The sequence below is a fragment of the Lampris incognitus genome, chromosome 16, assembly GCF_029633865.1.
Source record: "Lampris incognitus isolate fLamInc1 chromosome 16, fLamInc1.hap2, whole genome shotgun sequence".
Lineage (NCBI taxonomy): Eukaryota > Metazoa > Chordata > Actinopteri > Lampriformes > Lampridae > Lampris > Lampris incognitus.
In genome coordinates this window covers 13,243,401-13,261,576 of record NC_079226.1, presented here as the reverse complement: position 1 = coordinate 13,261,576, position 18,176 = coordinate 13,243,401, and the positions used below count along the sequence as shown (strand labels likewise).

Sequence of the window (18,176 nt, the reverse complement as noted above, 5' to 3'; positions counted from 1 at the left end):
GATTCTGGGCACAAACCTTGTATCTTATATAATCTTATGTTATATATTGTAGTAGCATCAGCCAATAGTGAGTAGTAATCCATTACTTTTTCTGAACAGTGCAGACTATTTGTTTGGGGGCCAGTGGGCCAAGTAGAGACGGAGGTGCCAAAAAATGCAGCAAATCAAACCATTTTGCTTTATTTACGTCCCGGTGCTCCTGGCTTTGGGTGTAGGATTTCAGTCTTGGGTAAAATCTCCCGATTACGATACTCCTGCTGTCGACCCATAATGGAAATCCTACTTCTGAGTGTGCATGTAATAAAGACCTGCCTTGTGAGGTAACACAGGACAGATAAGTCAGTTCCCACCCTCCGATTTACTAGGTCACCCAACAGAACATCACGCCGAAGACCTACAGCCAAACCCTGAAGCTTCTTCAGATCATACGCTAAGAAACGCTCTTCGTGTGTGTGTGTAAAAGTGAGAGAGCTCTGACGTCAGTAGCCGAGTGCGAAGAGGCTCTGGTAGTGAAAGTTAGGAGCGGGTGGATATTATGCTGGGGTCACATGGGAAGGGGGGGGTATGAGATTGAGATGTTAAAATGGAAAAGGAACTGTAAAGTCAACTGAAACACTGGTCAATGGGAAGTGTTTAAACGGCTTAAAATAAACTCGGAACTGGAGACAACCTGTGGGGTATTTATAATACAGTTTTATTATACAAAGATATTTTACAAAATACACATTTTTTAATTTTCTTTGATGGGCTTACATCCCCCCACCATCAACAGTTTGAGAGGCTGAGTTGTAATTTGAGAAAAGACCAAAGCTGGGAGAGAGAGTACGTATGGCATGAGGCCAATGGTACATCAGTGCTGAGTGGGATTTCAGAGACAGTGGTATCCTGCCACACACACACACACACACACACACACACACACATACACACACACATACACATACACACACACACACACTCTTCCAATAGCTGAGTCACTCGTGGAGACAATCTTGTTAAAAAGAGAGCTTTGAAAAAGGGCGGGCAACGATTGTGCGCGTTCACATGCACACGCACACACACACACACACATACACACACATATACACACACACCACACACACACACACACACACACACACACGCTACACTTAACTGGACTCATTATCAGCTTGCGTTTCATCCGGTAAGCCATCCAAGTGTCCAGATGGTCAGAAAAGCTGCTTCGACGCTCTCCCCCTCTTGCTCCTCTACACGTTCTCCATTGGAAAAGAAAAGGTTATTCCAGCAATCGACAGAGGCCACGCTAGGGGAGGGATACAGATTGGATGTCACATACACTTACAGTAGCTGCAAGTGGAGCAGCCACAGAGACCAGAAAGCTGAACCGAGATCAGTTAGCTTCCCGCTCCTGCTCTGTCCCCACCTATTATCTGTATATCTGAAAGATGCATGAAAGACAAACGGTTCAAATTAAGGACTAAAATTCAAGCGCCATCCATTTTTACTACTCCCGGGGATTGAGGGAGTGCCAGTGGGCCTATTGCCCATCGTCTGTGCCGAGGGGGACTATTCCTCATCCATGCCAATCATAGCAAATGGGAACTGGAGGTTTTGTGTCACACAATTGAGGATTACAAACACAACTGCAGGCAGGTTTGCAGTGAGAGAGGCATGTTCTAGTGATCTCTGCATCTCCGAATCCCTTTGAGTCAACCAGAACAGGAGTTATGATATTTTGGTGGTCCCTAATTCAGCTTTTATACAGCCCACAATATCACATACACAGGCTCTTTTGAGCTCCTAAGCATCCTAACGTCTTGAAGGAGTGGGTCATCACACCAGCCCATCATACGGTACATCAGTATCTGGCTGCTGTGGGGGCTTGGGTAAAGGGAAGTAGAAAAAAACGGTCCAAAACTTGACAAAACTGTGCTGTCTTGAGGTTGGTGGGGTGATCTGCAATATGAAAGGTGATGAAAAGGAGACAGTAGTTCACAAAGCTTTCAATCCTGTCTTCCATCAGTAGCCATACTTGTCGTTTAGGTGGGTGCGGCCATCTCCAGTCTGACCTGTGGATACAGAGGGGCAACTTTTGGTATAAAATCAAGTCATATTTATGTCTACGCATGCTCAATAATCCAGCTCAGAAAATCACAGAAAGGTCATCTGGACACACCGTTTCCTTGATAGGGAGGACTGCTGGTTTGAACGGGGAGTCAAAAGAGGCCATCTATGTGACGAGGGAACGACCATCCCTGTACCGGGGGGGGGGGGGACCTAAGAGTACATCTGTCACCATCTGACAATGCTGTGATTGCAACACATGGCCACGGAAACTAGTTGGTAGTCACGCCTATTTGCATATGAAATCAATCGTTGGTTTCAGTCGTTATGCAACTTTATTGTTTACAAGGGTGGGATACCTGCAGTCAGCTGAGACTGAAGAGCTCACTTAGACGAGTGACAAAACGTCTCTCCCGCTAAACGTTGTGTCCCGATGAACTGATTCCACTTGCTGTGAAATTCATATTTAGTACCGGATAGTATAGTATAGTATAGTTAACTATACACAGAAAGCAGGTAAAAACACCAGATAAAATAAGAGGACCGAGGCCTGCTCTATCAAGAGATACCGGGAATGTCACGTCCATCTACCCAGTAACAAATTGACCCAACTGCACCAGTAACACACTGTTCTGTAAACAGTCTCATAAGCACGCGAACCCGGTTATCACATCAATCACAGACCTGACTGGCCACAGCACAACGACTTCTGGCCTCGAACTCAAGCTGCATTTGGCAGCCATTTTAAAGTTATTTTATCATTCTTATTTTATCATTATACTTATCATCCTAAAGTGACTTTGATCTGCGTTCCTTGACGAATGATGAAAAATGCCTTTGTTACTTTCCCTTTGCGCAAATGGAACATAAAAGAGCCTCAACTTCCTCTTTCTCAGCGTTCTTTTTTTTCTCTCTCTTTCCTTATTTTCTTGGCCCAGCAGGGCAGGAACATTCAGCCTCATCAGTGTCGATGAGTTCTTGACAAGAGAAGGAGGAAAAATATTTTCTTCATGCGGGACATCAGCCTCTGAATAACCTCGCCGAATCGAGTTGCTGTTCACCCCCTCTACTCCTCACATTCTCCCAGCGTCTTACATCTGGTAAACCCCGAGAGAGCGCTTCTTTATTCCAAGTTGTAATAAACGATGACACTGTAAATGTCCCACAATCCCATAGTACGAGAAATGTATAGCTTTTATGGATGTATCTGCATTTAATAAATTCCCATCGTCTTTCGCTTTCAAGCCCGCAGGTTTACGAGCTTAAAGTTTGAAGAAATCGCTTACATCTGCCCTGTCAGTGATTGTCCCGGCAGGGACTGAGTTTGATTTGTTTTGAGGGTTATGTTGGAAAATATGGGATTTTTTTTCTTTTTAAAGAAGGTATGTGATTAGTATTGATATGCCCAGTGCAGAATACATATATATACATGCCCATTTGTACCTGCAGGAGGCATCCAGACACAATAATCAGGGTCATCTTCTGGATACTCTGCTGAAAGCGGCACTGGGGGCTGTGGAGAAGCGTGACGTGGCATTACAGATAAACACAAACCACTGAAAATTTGAAGCCACACACTGTATGGACGCAATGTCTCACACAAACAGACAGACTCGCACATGCAAAACAAAGTTACGCTAAATGTTCATTATCGTTTATGAGTACTCACCCTGCTAGGGCCGATTACTTTCCTTTTGCCACTCCTCTTGGGATTGGGCTTGACCAATGGTTCTTCCTCTCCTTCCGCTTTGAGGTCTAGAGAGGGTAAGAGCATTGGGACATGCATGCTTGCATCATGGTCAGAAAATAACAGTCACCAGGATACACGTGTACACATACCAGCAGACACCCTTATGAGCTGTTACACAGCCACAAACACAACACCAACCTGAGCTTGTCGGGGTCAGGGTCTTCTCTGCGTTGTGGTGGGATACTGGATCCACTGCTTCAGCAGAGTCCTCATCCCTCCTCCGCTCTGTAACATATCGTAACCCTTTAACCATGATAAATTATTTATTATTATGATTAAATATACTGATGTTATCCTGTTAACATTCAGCCAGACATCATCATCAATCATTTAAAACAATCAGCTCTGAACTGCGGAGGAAAAAGTAAAACAAAAACAAATGGGTGTTTTTTTTTTATACTACAACCCTGTCAACAGGTCTCATAGAGCACAGTCCCTTTGTGGTGATCCAAATGGGAGAGGGAAAAAGTTCACCATGACTTTTAAATGTTAGATTATACTGCCAAGACATTATAAATGAGAGACCTAGGAACTGACTAAACACCCAAGACACTAAAGTACACTAAAGAGACCAGATCCTCAACTACAAGAAAGTAGTCCTTCAACAGTACATATACATACATATACGCACATCTTTTGCCAATGTAAAGTAAAAAGGTTTCGAAAAATTCAACATTCAATGAACCTATATTTGGTTGAGGTTTTCCTTTAAATAATTTTGACGGGGCGTCTGGGTGGCGTGGCGGTCTATCCCGTTGCCTACCAACACGGGGATCGCCGGTTCAAATACCCCATGTTACCTCCAGCTTGGTCGGGTGTCCCTACAGACACAATTGGCCGTGTCTGCGGGTGGGAAGCCGGATGTGGGTATGTGTCCTGGTCGCTGCACTAGCGCCTCCTTTGGTCAGCTAGGGCGCATGTTCAGGGGGGAGGGGGAACTGGGGGGAATAGCATGATCCTCCCACGTGCTACGTCCCCCTGGCGAGAGCCCAAACAAAGCACCAAGAGCATTTGGTTCCATTTTTTTGCAGGGGACTGCTGACACCTATCACAGGCTGGTGATACACCGTCATAGACCTTAGCCAACCGAGCCTTAGTGTAGTAAGTACGGTGTACCATTTTACACTGAATAAGACCATGTCTTGCACAAATAGATGATCCATGTACACCTTCTAAAATCTCCGCCCAAGCTTCCTCTGGTATTACCTCCCCCAGATCCTCCTCCCAAAGGGTCTTTATAGAGCTTAATGACTCTGCACGTAAAGATTAATTTGGTTGTATATATATATGAAATTGAGCCTTCCAGGGTTGGGACTGGTGTCAGAAAACCATCTAGAGTGGAATCACGAGGTAGGTCTGGAAACATGGGGAACGTGTTACGGGCTAAGCTACGGACCCGTAAATATCTGAAAAAATGTTGCCGAGGAAGTGAAAATCTGTCTGAAAGGTGCTGATAGGATGCAAAAAGTCTTTAAAAGTACTGATACCAAGATTTGACCACATCAAGAAAGCACGGCGTGCCAGGGAAGGAGGGAAAACATGATTAGCAGCTAATGCAGCATAGGTAGAAAATGACTGTAGGCCAAAATAGCGCTTAACTGAACCCAGATCCTAAGAGGGGTTTTAACAATTACATTTTTAGCATAGGGAGAAGTAGAAGAATGTATAGGAGAGTGTACTAGATAGAGCCTTCAGTGACACCGGTTTGATGCTAATGTTGGCTGCCCAATAATAAGAACCTGAGATTCAGTAAAGCCAACCCTCCAAGTTGCCTAGGTCTTTGCAAATAAGGTTTACGTAGCCTAGGAACTTTCTTATTCCAAATAAACTCCAAGCTCAGACTATCCACTTTATGGGAGAAGGTCTGAGAAAGGAAAAGCAGTATGCATTGGAACAAGTAGGAGAATCGAGGAAGAATAATTTTAACGGAACTGACTCGCGCGACTAAAGAAAGATTGAGCACAGACCAGCGTTCACAGTCTGTGTCAGAGACCACTGGGATTTGTCAGAGACCAACAAGGCCGAGCTGCGGAGGTTGATCACCTTGGGGTCTAAGCTCCGCGGGGGGGGGGGGGGGGCAGTGCTCAGCCTTCCAGCAGCTCTATGACCAGAAGGTGGTGAAGAAAGCAAACAAGATCAAGAGGGGCTCAACTCATTACCTGCTTTCAGATCATGCCCTCTGGTAGGAGATATGTTGCCCCTGTGCTTAAAACAAGCAGGAGCAGGGCCGGTTCCACTCCCTCTGCTATTAGGCTCCTTAACAAACCCCCCCCCTCCCGGAACCACCTTGCCCCCTCCACCTGGAACAACTAGACCTGTTGTGCTAACCCCCCCCCCCATGCGCACACACACACACAGAATGAGTAGAAAGCATCTTCTTCTGCTTTTACCGTAGTGTTATTTATTTTACCTACTGTCTTGTCTGTATGTACTGACCTGAGCAAAATGAAGTTCCCTTGTGGACAATGTAGTACCTCTATCTTAGTATGTGTATTCATTGCTGAGCTGCTGCCACCTAGTGACAGCATTAAATAAGTATAAACAACTACCCTTAAACATCATGAAGAAATTAGGGGGGGGACAGAAAAAAAATCCCCTTGCCTACAAATGATTACCTACTGGAGAAACACTCTCACAAATGTAAATGATTGGTCATAGGTAAATAATTCTCATGGCATGCTAACCTTTGGACTCACGGAACCGTGTTTGTGTCTCTCTTTGGCGGCCAGATGAAGAGCTCTCTTGCGGCATCAATTTACTGGTCTGTTGGGGCTCACCGTTAGAGTCCGACATACTTTCAGACTCTTGAAACTCATTTTCCCCTACAACTACTGCCTCCTTCTCCTCCTCCTCCTCTTCTCCACCTGGTGGCAGTTCTTTCATGTTGAAGAGCTCCGCAGGCAAGTTAGGGCGCTTAGAAGGCAGCTTCTACCAGACAAAAAGGAATAACATCGGAGGAAATGAGAGGCAGACTACAAGAGATAAAAAGAAATATAGGGGAAGAAATTCGAAGTGATTCGAACTATGCTAGAAATAAATGTGTAAGGTGGCTGATATGCAAATCAGGAAAGCAACAGCACTGGAGTCAGGGGCTCTGATGGTGCAACATATCTTCTACACATCTCTGAAGAATACATACCCCAATTGTACCAGTTTTTAGTTTGAACTTGCTTCCTCCCTTCATGGCCCCAAACAGTGGTAAGGTATTCTTGGGCTTCTGTGCATATGAAGTACCACCACCAGAACTACACAGATCAAATGACAATTTCACCAACCAATTAAAACACATAACATATCAGAATAGGAATATTGGCTTTTTTTCTGAATATAATATGTGAGGGGCGTTTTAAAATGACAACTTCCACCAACTCCTTCATATGACTTTTAGCTTGTTTCTATAGCTTTTTCATAAAGTTATTTTCATAACTCGAGATTTTAAATTTCTATCTTGCATGTGTATGCCATTTTTTAAGCTTGGAAATACTATTTATACACATACAGCCAAGTTCCACAATGTTGAGCAAAGAAATTAATTTCTTACTCATTACTTAGTTACGCAGTTTCCTCAAATACAAAAAATTGTGTAACATCTTCCTGGCTACAGAGGAGACGGCTCGGTGGGGATGAAGTTTATGTAATTAAATTAAGATTTTAGCTTGGTCTAGTCAGAAAGGTCATGAACTAATGAAGCCTCTTGGATGAGAGGCGAAAGGTCTTCACCGATATATAACCAAGTCCAGTTGCACTTGATTCAATTCCTTTGGATAACTATGACCTGGATGAATGAGAACATTCACAGACAATTAAATTAAGATTTTGTTTTCAAGTCCTTCATTTCATACATCATGAGTTGACTCTGACCCAAGTATATTCTCTTTGGCTTCGCTTTAGAGAAGTGGCCATTTAAAATTGAGATCCTTAAGATTGCTGTTTTCTTTTAAATTTACAAACACTTATGATCTGCTACTACTACTACTTTCGGCAGCTCCCGTTAGGGGTCGCCACAGTGGATCATCCGTTTCCATCTCTTCCTGTCCTCTGCATCTTCCTCTGTCATGCTAGCCACCTGCATGTCACCCCTCACCATAAATCTCCTCTTTGGCCTTCCTCTTTTCCTCTTCACTGGCAGCTCCATATTCAGCATCCTTCTCCCAATATACCCAGCATCTCTCCTCCACACATGTGCAAGCAATCTCAATCTTGACTCTCTTGCTTTGTCCCCAAACCGTCCAACCAGAGCTGTCCCTCTAATATACTCGTTCCTAATCCAGTCCTTCTTTGTCACTCCAAATGAAAATCTTAGCATCATCAACTCTGCCACCTCCAGCTCCACTTCCTGTCTTTTCGTCAGTGCCACCGTCTCCAAACCATATACCATAGCTGGTCTCACTACCATCTTGTAAACCTTCCCTTTAACTCTGTCGCAAATCACTCCTGACACTCTTCTCCACCCACTCCACTCTGCCTGCATGCTCTTCTCCACCTCTCTTCCACACTCCCCGTTACTTTGAACAGTTGACCCCAAGTATTTAAACTCGCATGCCTTGTCACCTCTACTCCTTGCATCCTCACCATTCTGCTGTCCTCTCCCTCTCATTCACACATATGTATTCCATCTTGCTCCACCTGACTATCATTCCTCTTCTCTCCAGTGCATACCTCCACCTCTCCAGGCTCTCCTCAATCTGCTCCCTACTCTCACTACAAATCACAATGTCATCCGCGAACATCATAGTCCACGGAGACTCCTGGCTGATCTCATCCATCAACCTATCTATCATCACCATTGAAAACAAGCAAGGGCTCAGGGCCGATCCTTGACGTAATCCCCCCTCCAACTTGAATCCATCTGTCTTTCCAACTGCACACCTCACCACTGTCACACCGCCCTCATACATATCCTGCACCACTCCTACATACTTCTGTGCCACTCCTGACTTCCTCATACAATACCACACCTCCTCTCTCAGCACCCTGTCATATGCTTTCTCTAAATCTACAAAGACACAATGCAGCTCCTTCTGGCCTTCTCTATACTTCTCCATCAACATTCTCAAAGCAAACATCACATCTGTAGTGCTCTTTCCTGGCATGAAACCATACTGCTGCTTGCTGTTCGTCCCCTCTCCTCTTAACCTACCTTCCACTACTCTTTCCCATATCTTCATTCTGTGGCTGATCAACTTTATACCTCTGTAGTTACTACAGCTCTGCAAATCACCCTTATTCTTGAAAATCGGTACCAGTATGCTTCTTCTCCACTCCTCAGATTGTGTTAAACAATCTAGTTAAAAACTACGCTGCCATCTCTCCTAAACACCTCCATGCCTCCACAGGTATGTCAAACACTTATGGTGATACCTGTAATTTACACTGGTATTTGTCAGCTTCAAATCCCGGAGATGCATTTAAAATGAAAATCACCAGTTCTGTTGTGTCAGCACCGTCCTTACCACCAAAGAAAAAACCATGGATCAACATGAGTTTTGGCTGCTGATGTTTTAGTATCTGTTGGTAAAGTTATTCTACAATTTTGGTCCCCCATATCTGCCATATGGAAGCTGTAAAACTCTACGCTGGGCACAATTTCTCCCTGTAAGGTCCTTGCCAACAGTAATGTAAAATTCTCTGCATTTCTGCACATGTAAATGACAATGTTTCATGCGTTGCCAGTATATTTGATTTTTTTGTATGTTTTTAACAAACATTGTGAAGCCAAAGGCAAATTTTCACTCTTTATGGAGAATGAAGCTCTATTCTACTCGATTTTATTCTATCCTAGTCAGTAACCTTTCTGGTATCAGCAATTATCACAAATATGACAGCAATGCAGAATATCAAAAAGGCCACTTGTTTGCTCAGGATTATAAATTTAACATAAAATGAGCACTGACACATTCAAATTCAATGAGTGTGATAATCTACCAGAGGTAAACCAATCCCAAATTTCTATGTCAGAAGTTACATAACTACTGGGGACCCTGACTGGAGCATTTTGTCTCACCTTGGCTGTCGTAATGAGGGCATCTGGGCGGGCCGTGTGAGATCAACCAGCTTCTGTAGCCGCTGGGCCTCTTTGCGCAGGTCAGCCACATGCACATGTAGCTTCCTGCGCTCCACAGCATCCATTGCAGCCTCGCCACGCACTGCACTCATGAAGGCATCCAGGGGGTCCTCGGTGGACGAAACAGACGCATCTAAGTGGGAGAACAAGCAGAAAGCATTGATGGTTTTACATGGACAAAAAAGAAGCCCACATTGAATGGAGAGGGAAATATTAAAAAAATGGCAGGATACGTGGGCACAGATACACAGATAAACACACACATACACAGATAAACTTAGCTCACCTCTCCCACCAGCACCGAGCTTTTTCTGAGACTCTGCCAGCTCCTTCTCCACCTTGCTCAGTTTGGCAACCTGGTCAAAAATGAGAAAAACAATACAACATACAGATTCATATTCCAGCAGTGGGGGGGAGGGGGCGCTCCAAGACATCACAACCTACAGAAGACCATCTCCCCCCTGCCAAGGCAAACAAAGACCTAGCTGATGAACTGAATGTCTTCTACTGCAGGTTTGAGAGGGACAAATTCACACCCCTCACCCACTCCAGCCCAATGACAAGAGCCCCTAACACACCTCTGGCAACCCCCCCCCCCGATAATCAGGCTTCACTCAAGATACAGATGTAGAGGATGTGAGCCAGCTTTTCCAGAGACAAAAGACCAGGAAAGCACTGGGTCCAGACAGTGTCTCCCCCTTCCTGCCTTAAAGCCTGTGCCGACCAACTGGCGCCAATCTTCACACAGATCTTCACACAGATTTTCAACAATCGCTGGAGCTATGTGAAGTCCCCTCCTGCTTCAAATGCTCCAACCTCACCCCAGTCCCCAAGAAACCCTCCATCACAGGACTGAATGACTACAGGCTTGTCGCTCTGATGTCTGTGGTCATGAGGTCCTTCTGATGACGTGTTGGCCCACCTAAAGAACGCCACAGGACACCTGCTGGACCCCCTGTGGTTTGCCTACCAGGCAAACAGGTCAGCGGATGACGCAGTCCACATGGGACTGCACTATATCCTACAACACCTTGACTGCCCAGCGACATATGCAAGGATCCTGTTTGTGGACTTCAGCTCAGCGTTCCACACCATCATTCCATAAATCCTCTCCTCCAAACTCTCTCAGCTCACTGTCAGTGGATCACCAGCTTCCTGATAGGCAGGAAATAGCAGGTGAGGCTGAGGAAGTCACTTCTGGTATACGAACAGTCAGCACTGGTGCTCCTAGGGATGTCTTCTCCCCACTGCTCTTCTCCCTCTACCACAATGACTGCACCTCCAAGCACCCAGCTGTTAAACTCCTGAAGTTTGCAGATGACACTGAAGTCACTCATCCAGGATGGGGACGAATCTGCATATCGGTAGGAGGTTGAGCGGTGGGAGGTTGTTCTGACTGCTCTTGTGCAGTCAGAACAACATGGAGCTGAACACACTCAAGACTGTGGAAATGACAGTGGACTTTAGGAGATATCACTCTGCACTGCTCCCCCTCACAATATCCAACAACCCTGTGTCAACTGTGGAGACCTTCAAGTTTCTGGGAACTATCATTTCCAAAGACCTGACGTAGGAGACCAACATCAACTCCATCCTCAAAAAGGCCCAGCAGAAGATGTTCTTTCTGCGGCAGTTGAGGAAATTTGGTCTGCCACAGGAGCTGTTGAGCCAGTTCTACACTGTAGTCATTGACTCTGTCCTGTGTACATCCATCACGGTCTGGTTCGGAGCCGCAACAAAACAGGATAGGAACATAGGGCAGCAAACTGTAAGGACAGCAGAAAAGATTATTGCCACTCCCCTGCCCACCCTGCAGGTCTTGTACACCTCTAGAATCCGGAAACAGGTGGGTAGAATCACACCCATCACACAGTCTGTTTGAACTCCTACCCTCTGACACAGCAACCGTTTTTTTCCCCCACAGGCCATCTTTCTCATGAACACTTAACAGCACAGTACAGCAATGGACACTTATCATATAAACATGACATTTGTAAATAGCCCCTCTCTCATCAAGATGTCTCACATATCCCCGATGTGCACTACCTTTTTAAATCAGCTGTGCAATACAAATGTACAACTGTAAATACACATACAACTGCTGTATACTGGTTATAAATTATTATTGTTATAATTATAACATAAGTATATAACATAGTATATAATTATATAATATATAAATAAATATATAGTATATATTTAGTACGTAATATGAGTATATAATATAATATACAAGTATAATAAGTTATAAATTATTCAGCCATAACAAAACTGTATAGTTGTGACATACCTTTTTGTGAATACATATTTACCTCCAGTATTCTATTTATTATTGCATTTATTTCTATTGGTTTTTTGTTTGCGGCCGTTCTTTTTTTTTTTTGTGAGTGATATATGTAAGTACTAGAAGCTACTGTTAAATGGAGTCAAATTCCTCGTATGCATAGGCATATCTGACCAATAAAACTGATTCAGATTCTGACACTTGACTAAAGTCACATGGACTACCTCCCAAAATCTAAGTATTGTCTTACTATAAAGAAGACCAAAAACTAAGGGGTCATTTCCACATCCGTGTTTTAGTAAGGAAAAGATGGTGAGATTATTACCAGTGAATCAAAAGTGTCGGGCTGCTCTTCAATCTTGCCTGCCTTCTTCATGCGCTCCTGCCTCTTCCTCTCTACGGCACCAGTTCGATCCAGAAAGGTGTCATCATCACTGTCATAATAGTCCTCTTCTTCCCAATTCTTTTTCTTGCGCTTACGAGACACTGGATGCAACAGTGGGAGATTGCATGTTGGGGAAAAAAAGATAAATGACAGACGAACTTCTGAAAGTACACTGTAGACAACAGGGGTGTAACAGTACATGTATTTGCCTAAACCGTCATGGTACGGACGTTACGGTTCAGTGCATAGTCAGTCATACGGAGAATATGCGGTAGATTATGTATGAAGATTGAAGAATGTAATGTGGAACTGAATTTCACAAGTGTGAGTTCTATCCGGAAACCTTAAACTGTAAGCAAGTTAGCAACATGCCATGCTAAGCTTAGCTCAAGCTGATTGGCGTCTGACTGAGTCAGTCACATTATAGCGTGTGCAAATGATAGAGGAGCTAGAAGACCCACCTGCTTCTTTCAAATCAGCTGTGTGGGAAATTTTCAGGTTCCCAGTGAACTACAAGAGCAATGGACAGCAAGTGGTGGATCGGATGAGGACAATGTGTCGGCGTTGTTTGACAGTTGTAGGGTAGGTGGGCAGAAACACATTGAACAAGCATATTTACCAAGCACTGTTCTACCAACAATATTATAGCGTATAGATTATTGACTATTGCCACCTGTTCTCTTCTCTCACGTCTTTTCTCTCTCTCTGAATGATGTCCTCTCCTTTCTCTTCTTGTGTGTGTGAATGGTGTGATGTAAGTCTCCCTTGTGTGCATGTGCAGTCTGTCCTCCTCCCAGGTCTCCATGGTGATGGTGGTCGCAACCTGGACACTGCTTGGCATCCCCCTCATCACATTTTCTTTTTATATATCTTATAAATCCATATAATTTTGTTATCCTGTTTCAAAGTTATATCTTTCTCTCACGCAGACATGTGACTAATGTGTTTTTTGTCTACATGGTGATGGTGGTTGTGTGGCTCAGGTCCTGGGCTGTTCCGGTGGCATCTGGACACAGCTTGGCATCCTACTCATCATATTCTTAATAATTCCATTATAATTCTGTTATCCTCTTTCAATAATGTATCCTGTAAATTGTGTACACACAACATCCATTGCACATTATCTGTCTTGGGAGAGAGCTCCCTCCTCTGTCGCTCTCCCTGAGATTTCTTCATTTTTGTTCCTCCCTGTTAAAGGTTTTTTTTAGGGAGTTGTTCCTTATTCGATGTGAGGGTCAAAGAACAGGATGTTGTGTTGCTGTAAAGCCCCTTGAGGCAAATTTGTAATTTGTGATATTGGGCTATACAAATAAAACTGACTTAACATGCTAACAAATATTTGTTGTACTGAACTTGTACTGAACCATAATGTCCAAACCATGGTGTGAACCAAGCCATGACTCCCGTGTACCGTTACACCCCTAGTAGACAATCCATATAGCTAACACTACAGCCTCTTTCAATTATTGTTCCTGGAATTTCTGCTTTGAAAAATTCCCACTGTGTTGGATTCCCACCTGCTTCCTGGCGCAGCAGCCCCCTGGCTTCCAGGATGCGACAAGCCTCTAGGCAACACTGGATGGTTGCTTCTTTCTTCTTCCCTGTGTGGGTTACTTCAGCAATAAGCTGCCTGCCCATGGCATCATCCACCGGCAGCCTGAAAAATAAGGATGACATGAAACCAGGAAAGTAAATATACATTGCCGCAAAGTTCTGCTCTGCCTAAGCATTTTTTTTCTGAAATAAAGCATAGGGTTTCATTATTCTGAAGGAAAACACTGCAATATATTGCAAAAAAATGGATTTCAAGAAAGTAAAAATGCATTATTTCTAGGAAATTAATCTAATTTTTTGCCCCAAAATGAAAAATAATCTTGTTAAGCATTTTTTATGTAAGAAAACCAACCCTGTTTTTAGATATTTTATCTTTCTCTGTCTTACTAAGATATTGCAGCTAATTTTGAGCTGAATTTATCTAGAAACAAGTGCACCGCATAAGAGAAACCAGACTTCCTCTCATGTTAAGATTTATATATATACACTACCGTTCAAAAGTTTGGGATCACCCAAACAATTTTGTGTTTTCCATGAAAAGTCACACTTATTCACCACCATATGTTGTGAAATGAATAGAAAATAGAGTCAAGACATTGACAAGGTTAGAAATAATGATTTGTATTTGAAATAAGATTTTTTTTACATCAAACTTTGCTTTCGTCAAAGAATCCTCCATTTGCAGCAATTACAGCATTGCAGACCTTTGGCATTCTAGCTGTTAATTTGTTGAGGTAATCTGGAGAAATTGCACCCCACGCTTCCAGAAGCAGCTCCCACAAGTTGGATTGGTTGGATGGGCACTTCTTTGAGCAGATTGAGTTTCTGGAGCATCACATTTGTGGGGTCAATTAAACGCTCAAAATGGCCAGAAAAAGAGAACTTTCATCTGAAACTCGACAGTCTATTCTTGTTCTTAGAAATGAAGGCTATTCCATGCGAGAAATTGCTAAGAAATTGAAGATTTCCTACACCGGTGTGTACTACTCCCTTCAGAGGACAGCACAAACAGGCTCTAACAGGTACTATTTAATGAAGATGCCAGTTGGGGACCTGTGAGGCCTCTGTTTCTCAAACTAGAGACTCTAATGTACTTATCTTCTTGCTCAGTTGTGCAACGCGGCCTCCCACTTCTTTTTCTACTCTGGTTAGAGCCTGTTTGTGCTGTCCTCTGAAGGGAGTAGTACACACCGGTGTAGGAAATCTTCAATTTCTTAGCAATTTCTCGCATGGAATAGCCTTCATTTCTAAGAACAAGAATAGACTGTCGAGTTTCAGATGAAAGTTCTCTTTTTCTGGCCATTTTGAGCGTTTAATTGACCCCACAAATGTGATGCTCCAGAAACTCAATCTGCTCAAAGAAGTGCCCATCCAACCAATCCAACTTGTGGGAGCTGCTTCTGGAAGCGTGGGGTGCAATTTCTCCAGATTACCTCAACAAATTAACAGCTAGAATGCCAAAGGTCTGCAATGCTGTAATTGCTGCAAATGGAGGATTCTTTGACGAAAGCAAAGTTTGATGTAAAAAAAATCTTATTTCAAATACAAATCATTATTTCTAACCTTGTCAATGTCTTGACTCTATTTTCTATTCATTTCACAACATATGGTGGTGAATAAGTGTGACTTTTCATGGAAAACACAAAATTGTTTGGGTGATCCCAAACTTTTGAACGGTAGTGTATATATATAATTTTTTTTTTTTAATTAATATTTTTCACAACCCTGAGAGCAGGATAAGCGGTTTGGATAATGGAATGGATTTTAAGATTTGCAGAGTGTAATAAATGTATATATTTATTACACTGCAAATCTTCCGTTACAGTGGTTATAGTAAGCCAAACATGGCATGTGAACAATTAGTTATTGTTTCAAAACAAAAAGAAACAAGGTTAAAATGGGTTTTTTTCCCAGTTTATGTCTATATGTGAAACTGAAAAAAACATTATACCTTACAAGAGTTGTGCTTGTAACTTACTTTATTCTACAGAGCCAAGCACCATGGTTTTTGTCTTCATACTCAAACTCTAACTCCTCTCCTGGCATGAAAATACAATGAGTTAAAGAAACAGACATTAAAATGTACGACAGCTGAGCTGCAAGTGTAAAAAAAATCTCCCTAAAATGAACTTTGAAACATCCTTTGTGAACCTCTGCACCTCACTAAAACAGTTTTATCTTAATATCACCAACAAAAGATCTGACTAAGCTTATAAAACAACATTCACAACACAAGTCCCAAATTACTTTCAATAAGCACCGGAAAAAGTATGTACAGTCCAAAATGTTACCAGCCAGATAGTTCAATGGTTAACAACTGAACTAACTGGCTTTTATTTTGTGCTGTGGGCAGATCACAGATGAATTATTTGTTAGGCTCTTATAACAGTAGTTACATTGTGATATCTTTTTTTTTACTGATAAATTGGTGTATGCTTATATGTTGGTATGTCTATCTGTCTTGTATGTTGATACAGTATTGAGGACCACATTGGAAATAACTAAATTCAACTAAACTAAACTATAACTACAGTCCTTACCCTCTCTGTCGTAGAAACCCTGCAAGGACTTTTTGGGGTCTTTCAGGTATGCGGCCTCCTGATCTTCATGAAACTCTGTAGCAAATGGGTTCTCCTCATCTTCGTCCTCCTCGGGAACTAGCTCCTCAGCTTTAGGAAGGAGAGAGAAAGGAATGGAGAAAGACCAATAATACTGCTAACATAGCGCAAGCCGGTGACCAGAGACAAACTCTGCACATCCAACAGCTATGCAGTAGCTTCCTCAACTGGATTAAGTTTGAAGGTTTCAAGACTTTGGCACAAAGCTCACCCATGCCCCAAGAACAGCCTAAATCTTCTCTTGATATGTTCTCTTCGCCTTTGTTACTCCCGCCTTCTTCCTCTTTCTCCTCTTCTTCATCGTCATCGGAACCTTCTCCCATCATCCTGTTCTCCAACTCTTCCCTCTGCTTCCGGGCGCGCTCCTTCAGCTCTGTCACAGTTAACTCAGATTCCTCCTCCTCGTCAAATTCTGGACCCTAAGGACAAACGGTAAAGACTGAGACTGCTTACACCGCAAAGATCTTTACATTTATTTCTACTACCAACAGAGTGTTCTACCTGTAAGATAAAGAGTCTTGTACTTCCTCCGAACTTCAAGACATGTCCCACATGCAGTCTGATGTACGTGTTAGGGGGGATTTTGTTTTTGTTCACAAAGGTGCCGTGTGTGCTGCCCAAGTCATGGATGTAAAATCCCCTTTCTTCCCCAACAGACTCCTCCTCGCCACACCGTCCACGATACTGTAAGACTGCATGATACCTGGAAATTGAAGGATGTTCTAAAGACACATCACATACAGGTAAACGTCCCACCACAAAGTAACTCCTCTGTGTGAGGGGCAGTTTATCAACTATTGTGCCATTCTTAAGGATTTCAAGGGCGTAAGGGATATCCGTTGACATTCCACCCCAAGCGGGCTCTGTGTACGGGAGAGGGGGGTGCGGTTTGAATTTTCCAGCAGGTGGCCCTTTGACGGGGAGTACTCTGGGTTTAACGTCTTGTTTGGATGTGTCAGGCGCAACAACCTTGCCCTGGTCGGATTGTTCGTGTCCCCGTTGCGTTATTTCGACAGTTTTGTTGCCAGTTTCAGAATTCCCGTCGTCTTGGACGTCTAGTTTTGCTCCGTTGTTTTCCTTGTCGCCGCTCCGTTCGCTTGGCGGCTTGGACGGAGCGGTGCCGCGTTTGAGTGAGGGCGCCGCAAAAAGAGCCGGTTTCTTAAAAGGATCGCCTGTTTGGTGTTCGTTTTTGTCCACGTCTTTCTTGTCGTTTTCGCCACCTTCCACGGGACCCCCAACGTCGTCCTTGTCCATCGCAGAGTCCATTTCTTCGCCGCTATTTTTCCCACGCAGACCTAGCGTTTGCGAGGGGGCCTCCATTTTTTTTTGGGTACGACCGTGAATTTTGTCCGACTGTTCAACGTCTTCGATTTCTTTCTCAAAATAAAATTCAATCTCGACAATTTTCATAAACTAATTTATGATCAAAGGTGTATTCAATTAATACATTTTTTTATTAAATTACAACGCAACAT

General features: G+C 43.3%; 1 protein-coding gene across 1 annotated transcript; it reads right to left on the bottom strand.

The window, feature by feature from the left end:
* Positions 1-680: 680 nt before the first annotated feature.
* slc4a1ap (solute carrier family 4 member 1 adaptor protein) lies at positions 681-18,016 on the bottom strand. Its single transcript, XM_056296193.1, has 14 exons — positions 17,203-18,016; positions 16,913-17,120; positions 16,624-16,752; positions 16,062-16,122; positions 14,047-14,186; positions 12,470-12,630; positions 10,147-10,216; positions 9,801-9,993; positions 6,936-7,041; positions 6,481-6,724; positions 3,935-4,021; positions 3,716-3,801; positions 3,490-3,559; positions 681-2,051 (listed from the first exon to the last, which is right to left on the bottom strand). Exons 1-14 carry the CDS (start codon positions 17,965-17,967, stop codon positions 2,002-2,004), a joined length of 2,370 nt encoding a protein of 789 aa, XP_056152168.1. The 5' UTR covers positions 17,968-18,016; the 3' UTR covers positions 681-2,001.
* Positions 18,017-18,176: the final 160 nt, after the last annotated feature.